We start from the raw sequence: 16,320 nt of genomic DNA, 5'->3' as shown, positions 1-16,320 counted from the left end.
ACACATTACTCTAATGTGTGTAGCTGTAAAATGACAGAGTTGTGCTTGTAAGGATGGTGTTTACTCCACCGACCTGTGTGAAGGGCTTCATTTTCAGTTCATCATTTTTAAAGTAATGTTTAGACTGCGTTCGTTTTACACTGGGTTTAAGATTCGTTTTACTGGGTGACGTCTGCAGTAACGTTTTAACCACCTGAACCTCAATGTGTCCTACAGCGTCTAGCATTAAGGACCTAACAGTGTCTCTGTCAACCATCAGGATGATATTGTGCCACTGAAATGTGAATGTGGACTTATTCCAGTCAGGTATCTGTGTACAGTCTGGATGTTCTTGTTTCGGACTGAAGTTCTGACCCTCTTGTTCTGACCCTCTTGTTCTGACCCTCTTGTTCTGACCCTCTTGTTCTGACCCTCGCTCTTAACCCTCAATAATTTGTACTTCATTTCTTTTTGCAATCTGTCACTTTGCATCCTTTGTCAGTGTTGTGTATGTTCAGCTTGGACACAACGCTGTATTAACGTCCTGTCGGTTTGTGTGTTGTGTGTCTTAAGTGTATTTAATGAATTTCAATACTTCTGCTATTCGTGTGTGTGTTCTGGTGTTAAGGGTTAAGTCACTGTTAATCTCTAAGACTTAACGCAGGGAGTCATTAAGTCTGCTGAGCTTTATAAAAGTTTAATGATCTGTTTATTCCATTTAATATTTCTACGTGAGTGTTAAGTGCAGTGAAGGAGGAAAGCCCAGGGTTACTGGTCCACACGTATACCTTAGATACTGCAGCATGCAGATTCTCCTGAGGTCAAAATCTAAAACTCAGTCTTAAATTCTGCTTAGTTCTGGAAATCTGATTTTGGTAAAAATATCCTGATAGGTTTCTATTTAAATCCTGGTGTGAATTATTCATGAGCAGGTGAACTGCAGCAGGAACGTTCTGTTTCACAGAAAGAGTAACTCACAGAGCGAAACATCAGCTGGTTTTCTAACGTAGACGTTCTAAGGTTGTGCTTGTGTGTTTGTAGGACGAGAGCTTTGGACCTTATGGACAACAAGGCTACACCATTGACTCACACAGAAAAGTAGGTTTAACCTCATTACTAGCTGAGCTTCTTTAATTTGGTTAACTAAAGACAAACAGGTACTCGGGTGTCTCCGTGTCACTGATATGGCCGACATCTGGGGAGGAGGAGGACGATGTCTAGCCTCATGTTTGTCCCTGATCCTCACACTGCTTTATGTCATTAGAATAAGGAAGTGACCCACGAGGGAACAAAAAAACATACGTTTGAGTTCAACATTTTTTTTCCCTGTTATTAATGGATCTGGAGATTATAACCGCAGGTTTAGACTGAGTGAGTGAGGGAAAGAATGTAAAGTCAACAGCTTTAGAAAAGTCTTATAGTACAGACACACAGTGCGGAGGAGGAAGCTCTGCCCCAGAGGTGATTAATTACCACTAATTAATGGACATTACACAAGCAGTGTCGGACAGACGAGGGAGGAAGAGACGGACGTTACTTCTGAGAATATTCTTCTATGAGCCGATCTTCCTCCAAGCCTTCAGCTCCAACACAAAGCTGAACACATGACCAACACTGTCTTATATCTGCACCGTTTGGTGCATTATGACTCATAATTAATAATTAATTAATAAGAGGAACATCAATATGTTCTGTTTATATTGTAGCTTTATAACGATCAAGGGCGCTTTATTATAAAAGACTCGCAGCCAAAGCAAAGTGAAAGGTGTTTGAAGATGAGGTTTGCTGCAAGATGACCTTTAAAATGGTAGAAGGAAGTGAAGTCACTATGGGTTTGGCAATAATTAATAAATATTACAATATAAATATTATAAACTCAGATCCTAACCTTCATCGTGTTTAGAGAGTTTATATAAACACAAACACAATCATTTATTTGATTGAAATTAATCTGTAATTACAATAATCTTCATTCACAGCAGAGCTTTACATAGTTTTAGCTTTTTTATGTGCTGTTATTAGGCTTCCATGCTGTTATTTATGTCCTTCATCCTCTCTTGTCTGCACATATGAAGTGTTTTTGGTGGTTCCGTCTGCCCCCTGGTGTTAGACAGTGAAACTACACTATGTTGTTTATCATGCTAATGTATCTTGGTATTCTGACTAATTTACTCGTTTAACGCAGGGTTTTGTAGATTAGTTTCATGATCTCAGCTTTGCCAGGGTCAGTCACATGTTCTTTGTGTTCCTAAAATCAATCTGCTGTGTGTTTGCGCTCATGTTTGAAGAGATCTGGGATCTAAGAATTAAGCAGCTGATATAAAATACGATGACTTAAACCGACCAAAATATGAAAACCTCTTAAAGCTGTGACGATGCAGAAACTGTGTGTGCTTTTTAAATCAGAAAACTGCCCAAATAAATAGGACTCAACTGTAAGGACATTAAAAATAAATGGAAGGAGCAGAATTAACAATGACATTATGATAAGAACATGAGCATATTTTAGTTCATTTAAATGGATGAATTATTGCATGGTCTGCATCAGAATCATACTCTTTACAATTTAAGAATAAAAGATGAAGAAAGCATCGTGTTTATCATCACGTTGTCCAGGCAGTTATTCTGAGTAGCCTTAGCTCCTCACACAGAGCTTGTTACCTCCCCGAACCACAGGGTGGGGTAGGAAAGATCTGTGGGCTGATGTATGTGAGAGAAATGATTTAAAAACTAACGAGTATTAAACAGCACGAGTTGTTCGTCTTTGAACAAAGTACATGAACTTAATTTTTCTGTTATAAACCCTTCAGTTCCAGTGCTTTAGAACCTAGTCACACGGTTCACAGCTTTTTCTTCACCTAAATGTGAAAATCAAACGAACATTCGCTCGATCAGTTCACTGAGAGTGCAAAAGAATGTTAATACAGTGTGAAAGTTCTGTTATAAATCCTTTCTAAAAACTCCACAGGTTTATTTTTCTTAACAGTCAAAAGATGCTAAAGGTGTGAGAGAAAAATGAGCTGAAACTAATTTCAGAAACCTCAACAAATGATCAGATGCGTTCAGGTGAATGAGGTTGTACAGATTACTGTGTGTCTGACATCCTTTGTGTTGTGTTTAGGTGCCTTTGATGAACGGTCAGATGTGCGTTCCTCCTCCTCCTGCTCCCCTCCGCTCTCAGATGAACTGTACTCAGGTACCGATGGCTCGTCATCCCTCCCGAGAGCAGCTCATCGACTATCTGATGCTCAAAGTGTCCCAGCAGCCCCCGGGTCCCCCCCGCCACCCCCACGACAGCCTGCCACATGAGGTACCACCTAAAGCCAGCTATAGATGATTATCAGTGTGCATTTATCTGTACAATAGTTTGTCAGATGTGATGGTGAAACTAATGTGTGTGTGTGTGTGTGTGTGCGCGTGTGCGTGTGTGTGTTGTGGTGTTCAGATGCACGTAAAAATCGAGAAGAATCCTGAGCTGGGCTTCAGTATATCAGGAGGTGTGGGAGGCCGAGGGAATCCGTTCCACCCTGACGATAACGTACGTGTGTCACTTCATAACTGTACAATAATGTCACTTACAGTCAGCTACAGAATCACTGCCACCTTTACAACACATTTTCTGACTGAAATAGAAGCTTCCTGATTTTCACAAAACAAACAAAATAATGCTTTTAGAATTACAAATAAGCCTCTTTTTACCTGGAAGCAGAATTATTAACCTGTCATTTTCAGTTAAGACTCCTGCAGTGTCGTGTTTACTGATTTATCTACAGCTGTGTGTGCAAAACCTCAAGCAGTTAACACAGGAGAAAGACGACTGACTCCGAGTCGCACAAACGCATGCATGCGCGCGCGCGCGCACACACACACACACACACACACACACACACACACAGACACACCACACACACACACACACACACACGCACACAGACACACTGCATTCCTTCAAGCCCCGGTATCTCCAACCTTGCAGATGCAGGGGTGCCAATAATTTTACAGCTGTGTTTTGTAGTTAAATTACATTACTAGTGAAATTGTGCTACATTATTTAAATTAATTAATTAATATATTTTGTTTGGTTCTGATTCACTTTGATCTCACAGATGATTAATTATTACTACTGTTTTCTTTAAAAGGGGATATTTGTAACAAGAGTTCAGCCTGAGGGACCTGCTTTTAAACTCCTCCAACCAGGAGACAAGATCATCCAGGTACCTCCTCCTCTTTACCTCCTCCTCTTTACTTCCTCCTCTTTACCTCCTCCTCTTCACTTCCTCCTCTTTACCTCCTTCTCTTTACTTCCTCCTCTTTCCCTCCTCTTTACTTCCTCCTCTTTACCTCCTTCTCTTCACTTGATCCTCCTCTTTACCTCCTCCCCTTTACCTCCTTCTCATCACTTCCTCCTCCCCTTTACCTCCTCTTCACTACCTCCTCCCCTTTACCTCCTCCCCTTTACCTCCTCCCCTTTACCTTCTCCCCTTTACCTCCTTCTCTTCACTTCCTCCTCCTCTTCACCTCCTCCTCTTTACTTTCTCCTCTTTCCTCCTTCTCTTCACTTCCTCCTCCCCTTTACCTCCTCCCCTTTACTTCCTCCTTCTCTTCACTTCCTCCTCCTCTTCACCTCCTCCTCTTTACCTCCTCCACTTTACCTCCTTCTCTTCACTTCCTCCTCCTCTTCACCTCCTCCAGTTTACTTCCTATTGTTTGTTTAATTTCTGGCTCCTTCTCTTTATCTCCTGATATAATATATACTGATTATCAGGTCCATCAGCTCATAAGTCTTGTCTTTGTCACAGGCAAATGGTTACAACTTTGTCAACATTGATCATGGTTACGCCGTGTCCCTCCTGAAGAACTTCCTCAGCACAGTGGACCTGGTCATCATCAGAGACATGGCAGCGTAGAGAATCCACAGGACCCGAGATGTATGAATGTACACTTTTATTTTCGTACAAGGAGGCGGAGTCGACATGTACAGCTGAACTGTTTTAATGGAAGGATGTGAGAGTCGTTATAAAACGGGGAGAAACCACTGCGGCGTGGGGGCGGAGTCTCTGCACCAGCTTTGACTGTGGGAGAAACAACACGCACGACTAAACTGTGCTTTTTGTACACATTTTTAATCATTCACCATAGAGTACCAGGAGATGACCAGCAGGGGGCGGGGCTCTCTGTGTGCTGACATCAGCATGCCTTTATTTTTATTTTTAAACATTTTATTTCCTTTGTATTTTTTCTTATTTAAGACAGTTTTCTGACCTGTGGAGCTGTTGATCTGGAGGTTTATGCTACGTGCTGAGAGCAGATTCTGAATGTAGAACGGGTTTGTTTTAAGGAATCTTTAACCACATCCACACGTCATCAATAGGACATTCTGTCACGGCTCTCGAGCCTCTCTCTACTCCATTAGAACCAAACTGTTCTATAAAGAACCTCTACCTGAAATGTGCATGAGATGTGGTGAAGAGGAACTGAGGAGAAGGAGAAGATCTGAAGGATGAAAGAGTGCAGAGATATTTAATGGGTCTCCACATAAAGGGCTTCCTCTGAAGATGAATGATTTTCCTCACCTCTAATCAGTTCATACCCACCGCTAAGGCCACACCCACCGCTAAGGCCACACCCACCACTAAGGCCACACCCGCCACTCCGACGTTTTTATTTCACTCTGAACTCGACTCTGTGATCGCTGAACTGTTGGTTCAGTAGTTGCAGTGTTGAGTCACTTGTGTTAGCTTGTGGTGCGGTGAACACAGACGGGCGATTGAAGAGGACCTGGACGCTGCCGTCTGACCTTCACAAGTCTAATGAGAGAAAGGTTGTGACCTTCTTTTGACTTTTCATGAGAGCAATAGCAAGACTTCACTTTCAGAACGAAGGCTTATCAGAGTGCATTTAAGAAAAAAAATAACGAGGAATTCTTTTAGTACTGCATTTTTTGTGATAGAATTTTATACTGTAAATCTTTTAGACAACATAGGAAACAGCATTTTTGAATATTTTGCAAAGCTGTTCTCAAGTCTGTGTGTGGTTTAATACTGTAAAAGAGAAAGCCTGATACCCTGAATGGCTCCGTGGTCCATGTCAGTGAGCTCTGCACCATGCTGATGGTTAAACACTGATCCTGAGATCTGAACCATGACAGTGGAGCTGAAAGGCTTACAGAGACTTTTACTTGGTCTCCTGCTCTGTATGTACACAAAAAATGAATGTCGTTCTGTGTGAAATTCCTGCATGAAATCACTCCTGCGCTGATTTTTATTCTGGATGTAAATCATCATGGTTCTGAAGCTCTACGTGGATGAATTCAAAGCCAAATTCACTTCATCGGTGTGTGGATTAAAATACAGAGTTAAACACTGACGATCGTCGTCTCTGTGGTGAAGTCGGTTCAGACGACTTAGTGTCCCGACTTTTTATTTCGACTCGTCGTGACGTCCGTCTACACACAAAGATGTAACTCTGTAAAAGCAGAGAATCCTGTTCTTCTCCCTCCGTCTGCTGGGACGGGAGGACTTCTGTCTGTCCTCACACTCGATCAGCGCTGTTTTCCCACATGGATGATTAAATAAACACCCTGTGATTGTTGTACATTTTATCACCAATTAAATCTGACAAAAATAACGTGACAATCTGGAGATCAAATTGAAATCTTTATCAGTTAAAATGTGCAACTCGAATGTTCGACCTCTCCTGCATTTGTCTATTTATTTTGTGCTTTAGAAACCGTTCATGAGTTTCCTTTGTGTTTCGTCACAGCATCACTGACCTTTTAGTTTGTAAAGACCAGCAATAAATCCCACCACAGCGGCGGTTTTAAATGGATAGCGATTTTAACGCTTTCTCTGGAAGCAGCTACGTGAAGATGATCGCTATGCATTTATTCTACATTCCAGATTTTGTACATAATTTTAAGTTTCATGGTATCCTGTGGAAAGAAAAAAAATAAACCGACGGTCTTTTACAAACGAGTGTTATGTCTTTTTTCGTGTGGAATGTTGCTGTGTGAATAAAGCGGTGATTCTGGCTTCATAGATTTAAATGTTTGTCTTGATTTTGAAGATGTTTTTGCTAAATTCAGATTTTTTCATTTTGAACATTTTCTGATCTTAAGGCAGGGCTGTGTGTGACCCCAGTGTGTGACCCCAGTGTGTGACCCCAGTGTGTGACCCCAGTGTGTGACCCCAGTGTGTGACCCCAGTGTGGGGCAGTAAAGCAGAACATAGTTCTGGTCTCATTTTATCTGAAGGTCAGTAAACAGTTTCCAAGACGAAGCCCTTTCATGATCAGTGAGGACGGTCAGCAACATTGTCACTGAGCAGTTGAGCTGGTTAGTGAACTGAACCATTCAACACACCTTTTACAGCTGTGTGTGTGTGTGTGTGTGTGTGTGTGTGTGTGTGTGTGTGTGTGTGTGTGTTTGTTTGTTAGAGAGAGAGAGAGAGAGAGAGATGATGATGATGATTAAAGCAGAGAGATTAATTAATCTTGCAGCAGACCTGAGTGTGATGTGTCTCTGTGACTGAGGGTTTAATGTCCACATCCTGTCTGTCTCGGTCCTCCAACCTTTACATGGACACACACATACACACACACACACACACATATATATATGGAGTGTTTGCTCAGAGATCTTGTGCTGTTAAAGGTGAAGAACTTTTATTGTGTCTAGTATCAGATTCTTCTTCAATATTTAAGCCGAGAAATTTCAGAACAAACCTCCACACCGTCCTGCTGCTGGTTCAGACACACACAAACACACACACACACACACCGTCCTGCTGCTGGTTCAGACACACACACACACCATCCTGCTGCTGGTTCAGACACACACAAACACACACACACACCGTCCTGCTGCTGGTTCAGACACACACAAACACAAACACACACACCGTCCTGCTGCTGGTTCAGACACACAAACACACACACCGTCCTGCTGCTGGTTCAGACACACACACACACACACACACACACACACACACACCATCCTGCTTCTGGTTCAGACACACACAAACACACACACACACCGTCCTGCTGCTGGTTCAGACACACACAAACACAAACGCACACACCGTCCTGCTGCTGGTTCAGACACACAAACACACACACCGTCCTGCTGCTGGTTCAGACACACACACACACACACACACACACACACCATCCTGCTGCTGGTTCAGACACACACAGATACACACACATACCAACCATCCTGCTGCTGGTTCAGACACACACACACACACACACCATCCTGCTGCTGGTGCAGACACACACACACACACGCACACACACACACACACACACACACCATCCTGCTGCTGGTTCAGACACACACACACACACACACCATCCTGCTGCTGGTGCAGACACACACACACACACACACACACACACACACCATCCTGCTGCTGGTGCAGACACACACACACACACACCATCCTGCTGCTGGTTCAGACACACACACACACACACACACACACACACACACACACACCATCCTGCTGCTGGTGCAGACACACACACACACACCATCCTGCTGCTGGTTCAGACACACACACACACACACACACACACACACCATCCTGCTGCTGGTGCACACACACACACACACACACACACACACACACACACACACACACACCATCCTGCTGCTGGTGCAGACACACACACACACACACACACACACACACACACACACACACCATCCTGCTGCTTGTGCAGACACACACACACCATCCTGCTGCTGGTGCAGACACACACACACCATCCTGCTGCTGGTGCAGACACACACACACACTGCTTAGGACATTTTCAGTCAGTTTAAAGCTTTGGGGTTTTTTTATTATTATTATTTCTTCTACAACTAAAATGAAACCTATTAAAATGACGTGGCGCACGTGTGTAACAGCTCAGTTTACTGATAAAGATTAGAAACTGTCACGTGTCACAACTCGACACGCCGCATAACAAAGCGACCCATAGCTGCTCATAAAAACCGGACGTGATGCAATAGACGTGTTTACGTCATAAGGAGTTTGTAGTCTTACCGGAAATGTGGCGTGTTTCATGTTACCGTGTGATCGGATTTAAAAAAAGACACGAAAAACAGCCGGACGTAAATTTGCCTACAGTTTATTTATTTAAATGAATAAAATAAAAACAGACTTAAAACCCTTAAGGGATCTTTTCTGTTTATCTGCGGAAACAATAAAGAACTGAAATCCATTTCTATAGTAAAATTGTACCAAATAGCAGGAGTTTGTCTGTTAAACATTAACAAAAGGGTTCTTTAGTGACTCATCGTGTAATGAAATGTTCTTGGCTTGAAGGTTCTACCTGGAAGTGACACCAGAACACTGAAGGGTTCCTGTAGAGAGACCCCTGAAAGCCCACCGCGGTTCTACATGTTTAATAGTCGACTCTTCTGGGCTCGTTTCCTAAAGCTTGCTTCCTGAAGCTGTTCTTCATCTCGCAGCCTTTCTGATGGATAAAGTTTGTAGGTACCTACATAGGATCTCCAAGGTGTCTCCACATGGACCATTAAAAGAACCTACAGTGTAGTTGTTCGTGTTCTGTTCATCATCATCATCATCATCATCATCATCACACTGTTTCCTCATTCTGTGTTAAACAAACAGCAGTGAATCATTTTGCTGAATCCTTTGTGATCAGACAGAACATCAGAACACTGAGGACCTGAAACCAGCTTGATGTTTGGTTCAGTCCCATCTTATTTGTGTAGCACATCTTACAGTGGACATCGGACAGGAATAAATAACTCAGGATGTAGATTTTAATGTAAATACGTATCGGTTTGTCCTTTATAAGCAACATGGACAAAGGATAAAACTCCTTAAACCTAAAGCCTAGGGAGAAACCTTGAACACAACCTGACACACAATGGAGCTCAACCTGATGTGATCTTGCCAGAGAAATGATTGATGGGGTCTGTACCTTCAGCTCGGACTCATTTCTATGAGGTGGTGTTTAGAATATTTATTAATAAATGGAATTGAATCAGTTTTAATCCTGTATAGTGCGCATGACTGCGTTTGCTCAAGACCTTCAGAATTTCGTGGAAGCCCACTGTGTCTTACTGAGAACTGAGACGTGAGAGAGGACACCGTGTCCACTGCCGGCACACACACACACACACACACACACAGATACACAAACAGACATAGACACACACAGAGACACACACAAACAGACAGAGACATACACACACCCAGAGACACACACACAGACAGAGGCACAGAAACACAGACAGACACACACACAAACAAACAGACAGGGACATGGACACACACAGACAAACAGACAGAGACATACACACAGGGACACACAGACAGACAGACACACAAAGACAGAGACATGGACACAAGGACACACCGAGACACAGACATACACACAGGGACACACAGAGAGACACACACAAACAGACAGAGACATGGACACAGGGACACCGTGACACACACAAACAATCAGAGACAAGGACACAGGGACACACCGAGACACAGACATACACACATGGACAGACAGACACACACACATACACACAGAGACAGACATACACACCGAGACACAGACATACGCACAGACACACACAGAGACACACAAACAGACAAAGACACACCCAGAGACACACACACAGACACACACACACACACACAAACTGACAGAGACATACACACAGGGACGCACAGACACACACAAACAGACAGACACACACCAAGAGACAGGGACACATACAAACAGACAGAGACAGACACACAGGGACACACAGACAGGGACACCCTGAGACACAGGGACACACACACAAGGCCTCATTGGCAGCTTGTTATTATTATATGTACCTCATTGCAGGTCACCGTGTGGAGCAACACAACTGTTGTTATGTACAGTAAACCTTCTCGCTTTGGCCCCGCCCACTCAAATAGTATCATACATCCACCCATCAGCGCCTAGTTTCTATCAGTTACGTCATCACGCCATGCCCCCTTCTTATATCTAAAGAGAGCAACAAACAGCTCAGCTCAGTTCAGTTCGGTTCGTTCCGGTCCGGTCCGGTTCGGTTCGGTTCGGTTCGGTTCAGTCAGTGAGGCGACGTCGGGATTCGGCCGCAGATTTATTTACTTCAGCATCTGTCCTCATTAGTGCTGTGTTGTTCATTACAGGTAATTTATATCTAACGTTATTTATCTGTTAGCTTTAGTCACATTTTAAACAAACAGCTCGCACAAACTAATGTGTTACACAAATGTAATGAATAAATAAAGTAGTAGTAAAACCTGACATGGCAAAAAATGAGCTAGTTAAAATTAGCCACGGCTAGTTCCTCATTCAGCAAACATGAAGCTAACGCTAGCTGTTTATTCGGTATAAACTTGTGTGTGATCACAAACACAGTTTATTTATTCACTGTAACTGCTTATTAATGTGTGTTATTGTTATTAATGTCTCTGTGTTATTGTTCAACCCTTTTGTGTTCATTTATTAACCATCACGACTCATAATAAGCGCTAACTTTTAATAGCTTCAGTCAGTATAAAGGCCTTAATGTTCGATTCGCGGTTCGGAAACTTATTTATTATTACTTATTAACTCTATATATAATATAAATATAAACTATATAAAGTTTTAACGTTAATAAATGATTCATGTTTAATTCAGAGCTCCTTTAGACAGATCAGCTTTAGCAGGTTAGCATGAAGCCTCGTTTCTAGTCTTTTCTCCACACAAACCGCTAAAAATATTAATAATAAGGTGTTAAAATGACACCTGAACATTTTATTGTACATTTACACTTTTTATATATAAGTTTGTGAGCGACACTGAAGCAGGTCCCAAAAACAGGAAGAGATTCAGAACAAAGAGACGACAAAAGCAGACGGGGATTTACAGCTTATATAAATAACACCATCACATTAGGACTTAAAGACGGACATGTTGTTTATACACACACACAAACTGCCGAAATGATGAGGTTTCATTTGTGTTTGTGTTGTGAGGAGCTGTGTGTTGTACACAAAACTGTTAGCTGCGATTAGCATGACTCAGTGGATTCAGAGGCTCAGGCCTGCTGTGGGTTGCCAGGTTGTGGATCTTACACACTCTCTCTCTCTCTCTCACACACACACACACACACACACACACACGGGTGTTTGATAACTGTGTCTTCGAAGCCTCGTAAATGAGATTTATTTTAGATTCGAACAAGCTATTTATAATTATTGTCTGTGGTTTGAAAGGAAACCTTTTAATCTGGCAACCCGTGTTTAGGCTGACCTGTACATCGTGTACAGACAAATACGAACAAAATGTAATAAATATTTGGTTTAAAATGTTCTAATAAATGAAGTGTCTTTATCTAAGGCCATTTACGTAAGTGTTTAAATAGATATAATGTACGGAAATTCAGTCTTACATCTAAGTGTTTTATTTAAAATCGAGTTTATCTTTTGTGTATTAAAGGAGCTGTTTGTTAGCCTGTGTTCACTGTCCCACGTGTTCACGTTGTGTTAACAGTTAACACGTGAAAACCGACGTGTGTGTTAATGATGGCTGGTTCTGTGTGTAGTCAAAGTAGTGATCATCAGATTCCTGAACACTAACTCGGTGTAGTCACGGCATTATGGGCTTTATCCAAATAAACAGCTCTGTTAAATGAAAGACACACACACTCACACACACACACACACTCTCACACACACCCTGATGTAATCAAGTCACGATGGGGCATCAGCCTGGATATAAATAACTCTAGTCAGGGCACATGCTGGTGTTTAGTGTGTGTGTGTGTGTGTGTGTGTGTGTGTGTGTGTGTGTGAGATCAGTTTATTACTTTGCAGTCTTGTGACAGGTGAAATCTGACCCTCACTCCTATGTTTATGATGTGCACATGTCCCTGTCCCTGAGGGAAACTCCTCACTGCCTCCTTTATAACTATTGTGTAGAAATGTGTTGGAGTGAGCTGCACTTCCTGTTTAGTAATTCTTTAATTTCTATATAGATATATAAATATCTCAGAATATGTTCATCAGGAAGCACGTAGAGACGTCGCCGTGCCTTCGGTTAGCCGGGTTGTGGTCATATGATCCCTTGCCTTTAGACCAGTTTTCTGCAGCATGATTTTGGATTTATCACCAGACAAATGAGCTGATCAGTCGTGCAGAATGTTCCAGACTGTCTGGCCAACTGTTCTCATGTCTTTATTGTACACATGCTGTGCTTCCAGCAGGAGACACCGAGCGGTTCTGACCCGTTCTTCAGGCTGATACTGGGTCAGACATCATCGTGTGTTCAGTGCCAGGCTTGTTGTGAAACACAACTCATCCCTCACAGACTCGGTAACACCGTGTCCTGTTTGTCTTCAGCTAGTCACGTCACTTTACTAGCACGTTTCCAGGTTGTGCTGGAAACCAGGATGGTGTGTTCAGCAGTGTGTAATGGAGCACACAGAATTAATATCGTCACATTTGACAAATCATGGAAGTTTTCATCTTTCACAGCTTTGGTCCTTTGTCTGTCTGACATTAACAAAATCTTTCATTCTTGCTATAACACTTTATCTACTTCTCTCTTTTCTCTCCTAACTTCTCTTTTTAACTTTTTTTTTTTTGTTAGTCTCCTACAATCTCCTACTCCTTTCCTCTCTTTATTTCTTCAATTAACTAATTCTTCTACGTGTCCTTTCTTCTTTCTGCGTTTATGAGAACAGAATCTTTCTTTTTCCTGTCATTCAGACGGCTTCGTCGTATTTTATCGTCTGTTGCAGATTCTTCTTTTCCTTTTGCAGGATGATCGGTCATGTCGTGCCGCAGCTTTAACATTTCTGTAAATAGATTTTGCTGTAAAATCAGATTTACTTCCCGACAGTGAACTGTGCATTGCTCAGAATTGACCGGCGTTCGTTTTGTTCTCAGAGTGAACGATGGCCCAGGAGACCAACCAGAGCCCCGTGCCCATGCTCTGCGCCACCGGCTGTGGATTCTATGGGAACCCCAGGACTAACGGCATGTGTTCAGTGTGTTATAAGGAACACATCTCCAGACAGAACAGCGGAGGTGTGAGTCCGCTCAGTAACATGGGTGAGCAAATGTTCCTAACCTTCGTCCTTCTCATTTCTTTGTATTCTGTGTTTTAATTTGGCTTTATTATGTGTGCAAACCCCAAACACCCCCCCCCCCCCCAAACACAAGTATATATTACATGATTAGTGATGCTGTGATAAACAGACGGGGATTTTGTTGCTTTACAGGTTCTAGCAGTGTAACCAGTAGTCCCACTGCCGAGGCCTCTGCGATCCAGATCATCGAGGCCAGTTTAACCAATTCGTCGAGTGAAGTGGAGTCACCTTGCGGAGCTGCTGCAGCACTTCCTGTTACGCAGCAGATGACTGAGATGAGCATTTCCTGTGAAGAGGAAGGGGCATCACCTAAAGTAGAAATTCCTAAACCTGGTTAGTGTTGAAGACGAATCGATGGAAGTGTTTAAAAGGATAGTTTCTCAAAAATACCTTGTCTAGCGTTCTTATGTCATTGTGTAATGATGAACTGTGACTCGTTGAAAAGAAATTGTGTGTCATGAGACGTCACATCAACATTCTGTTCATCCAAAAACATGAGCCATGTATCTACAGGACCGGACCACAGAACATGGGCATTCAAGCTGTCTAATTTTAGCAGATCGTGTAAAGAGTTTATGTACTGTTAAGTACTAATGTACGATTTTCACCCTCTTTCAGATCGTTCCTGCTTTTGCCAGGTTTAATAATTGATGATTTTCTGTCTGTTTTGTTTCCTTAGTTGTAACTCAGCCCTTGGCTTCTTCTTCCTGCTCAGTGAACACTGCAGTCAGCGCGGAGACCAACACACCCGATGCCCCCAAACCCAAGAAAAACCGTTGCTTCATCTGCCGCAAGAAGGTCGGCCTTACAGGTGAGACGTCTCTCCTCATGTCTAATGCTATTGCGCCTTTTATAAAGGGACACCGTGCTTAACTGTCCTGGTGTTGTGCTCAGGGTTCGACTGTCGTTGTGGAAACCTCTTCTGTGGACTTCACCGTTACTCAGACAAGCACAACTGCCCCTACGACTACAAAGCCGAGGCCGCGGCCAAGATTCGCAAAGAGAACCCCATGGTGGTGGCCGACAAGATCCAGAGAATATAGATCACCCGTTTTCTTTTTGGCTTTGACCCTCAGTTCCGGGAGAGATATAACGTAACATAAAAGGACTCGCACTTGACCTGCGATCTAAAGGACTATTTTTATTTTTTAATAATATTGATCATGTTTTTCAGCCAATGCATGAGTGGAGTGTGTGTGTGTGTGTTTTTTTTTTTTCTTCTTTTTTCTCGTTTTTGTGTGTGTATGATGGAGTTAAAAAAGCTGGGAAAAAGTGTGTGGACTTTAATGTATGTGTGGGGGGGCGGGGGGTGGTGTCGTGTTAAAGGTGGACTGTCATTGTGATTGTCGAATCGTGAGTGTGTGTCTCAGTGAGGAGGACGGACACGTTGTAGCCTGCGGGACTTCACACGACTGTTACGGCTCTGACCGGAGCGCCGTCAGGGCAGCAGTGCATGGCTGGCTCATGTAGCACAAAAAGAAACAATGGACGCTCACTTCTTTTCCTTTAGTTTGAAGAGTTCACTTCCCCTTCGGCTCATGGCATGATTCCTAAATGCTAGAGTTAGCCTTCACAGCTTAGGCTTGGTTTATTTGCCTGTGCCTCGGACCGTCCGGCTTCAGACCTTTTTTTTTTTTACTCCTTTTTGTTTGAGTGATTTTTCTTTCCTGCTCTCGAGTGACACTTCTTCTATCCAGGTTGGTAAAAGTTTGTCTGTACTCCACTAAACTGATTAAATGTTAAGGCTTTGTATTATGAACTTCACTTGAGTGTTGGAGTTTTAGTTGGAGGTGGCTTAAAGGTGACCTGCATGGCTAGTGACATTAATAAAGTGTGTTAGGTTTTTAACGGCTACTTGCTCATAGGCCTTTTTTTTTTTTTTAAATTAACAACCTGTCTGTGTGTGTGTGTGTAGTGTGATGTGGAGGGAGTCACATGGTGCTGAGTGTCATGCTGTGTTTCCACTGAGGTGTGAAATGGTCAGTTCATTTGTGTGTGTGTGTGTGTGTGTGCACACTGGCATTTCTGTACAAGACTCATTCAGTTTAAAACTCTGTTTCAGTTCTGTGGTTTGTACACGCGAGCCCCTTCTAATATTTATTATGTATTGCACATCTAATCTTGTTATCCACCATTACAAAATTGTATCATGTAAATAAAATGATGTACAGAGCTCTAAACATGTTCTCGTATATGGACCAGTACGCTAT

At 42.6% G+C, this 16,320-nt stretch overlaps 2 protein-coding genes across 4 annotated transcripts in view; both read left to right on the top strand.

The window, feature by feature from the left end:
- The window catches only part of erbin (erbb2 interacting protein), a 55,653-nt gene extending 48,703 nt beyond the window's left edge, over positions 1-6,950 (top strand). For all 3 annotated transcript variants that reach the window (XM_027162351.2, XM_027162349.2, XM_047804552.1), the window contains 5 exons: positions 1,021-1,077; positions 3,101-3,289; positions 3,425-3,517; positions 4,119-4,193; positions 4,779-6,950. In XM_027162351.2, the coding sequence (XP_027018152.1) occupies positions 1,021-1,077; positions 3,101-3,289; positions 3,425-3,517; positions 4,119-4,193; positions 4,779-4,886 (522 nt within the window). In that variant the 3' untranslated portion in view covers positions 4,887-6,950. The remainder of the gene's footprint in view (positions 1-1,020; positions 1,078-3,100; positions 3,290-3,424; positions 3,518-4,118; positions 4,194-4,778) is intronic.
- A 4,043-nt stretch (positions 6,951-10,993) lies between these two features.
- Positions 10,994-15,874, top strand: zfand5b (zinc finger, AN1-type domain 5b). Its single transcript, XM_027162382.2, has 5 exons — positions 10,994-11,159; positions 13,908-14,072; positions 14,243-14,443; positions 14,790-14,921; positions 15,005-15,874. The coding sequence occupies exons 2-5, from the start codon at positions 13,916-13,918 to the stop codon at positions 15,151-15,153; spliced, it is 639 nt and encodes a 212-aa protein (XP_027018183.1). The 5' UTR covers positions 10,994-11,159; positions 13,908-13,915; the 3' UTR covers positions 15,154-15,874.
- Positions 15,875-16,320: the final 446 nt, after the last annotated feature.

The sequence above is a fragment of the Tachysurus fulvidraco genome, chromosome 20 (genome assembly GCF_022655615.1).
Source record: "Tachysurus fulvidraco isolate hzauxx_2018 chromosome 20, HZAU_PFXX_2.0, whole genome shotgun sequence".
NCBI classification, from domain to species: domain Eukaryota; kingdom Metazoa; phylum Chordata; class Actinopteri; order Siluriformes; family Bagridae; genus Tachysurus; species Tachysurus fulvidraco.
This window is presented reverse-complemented; position numbering and strand designations above follow the sequence as displayed.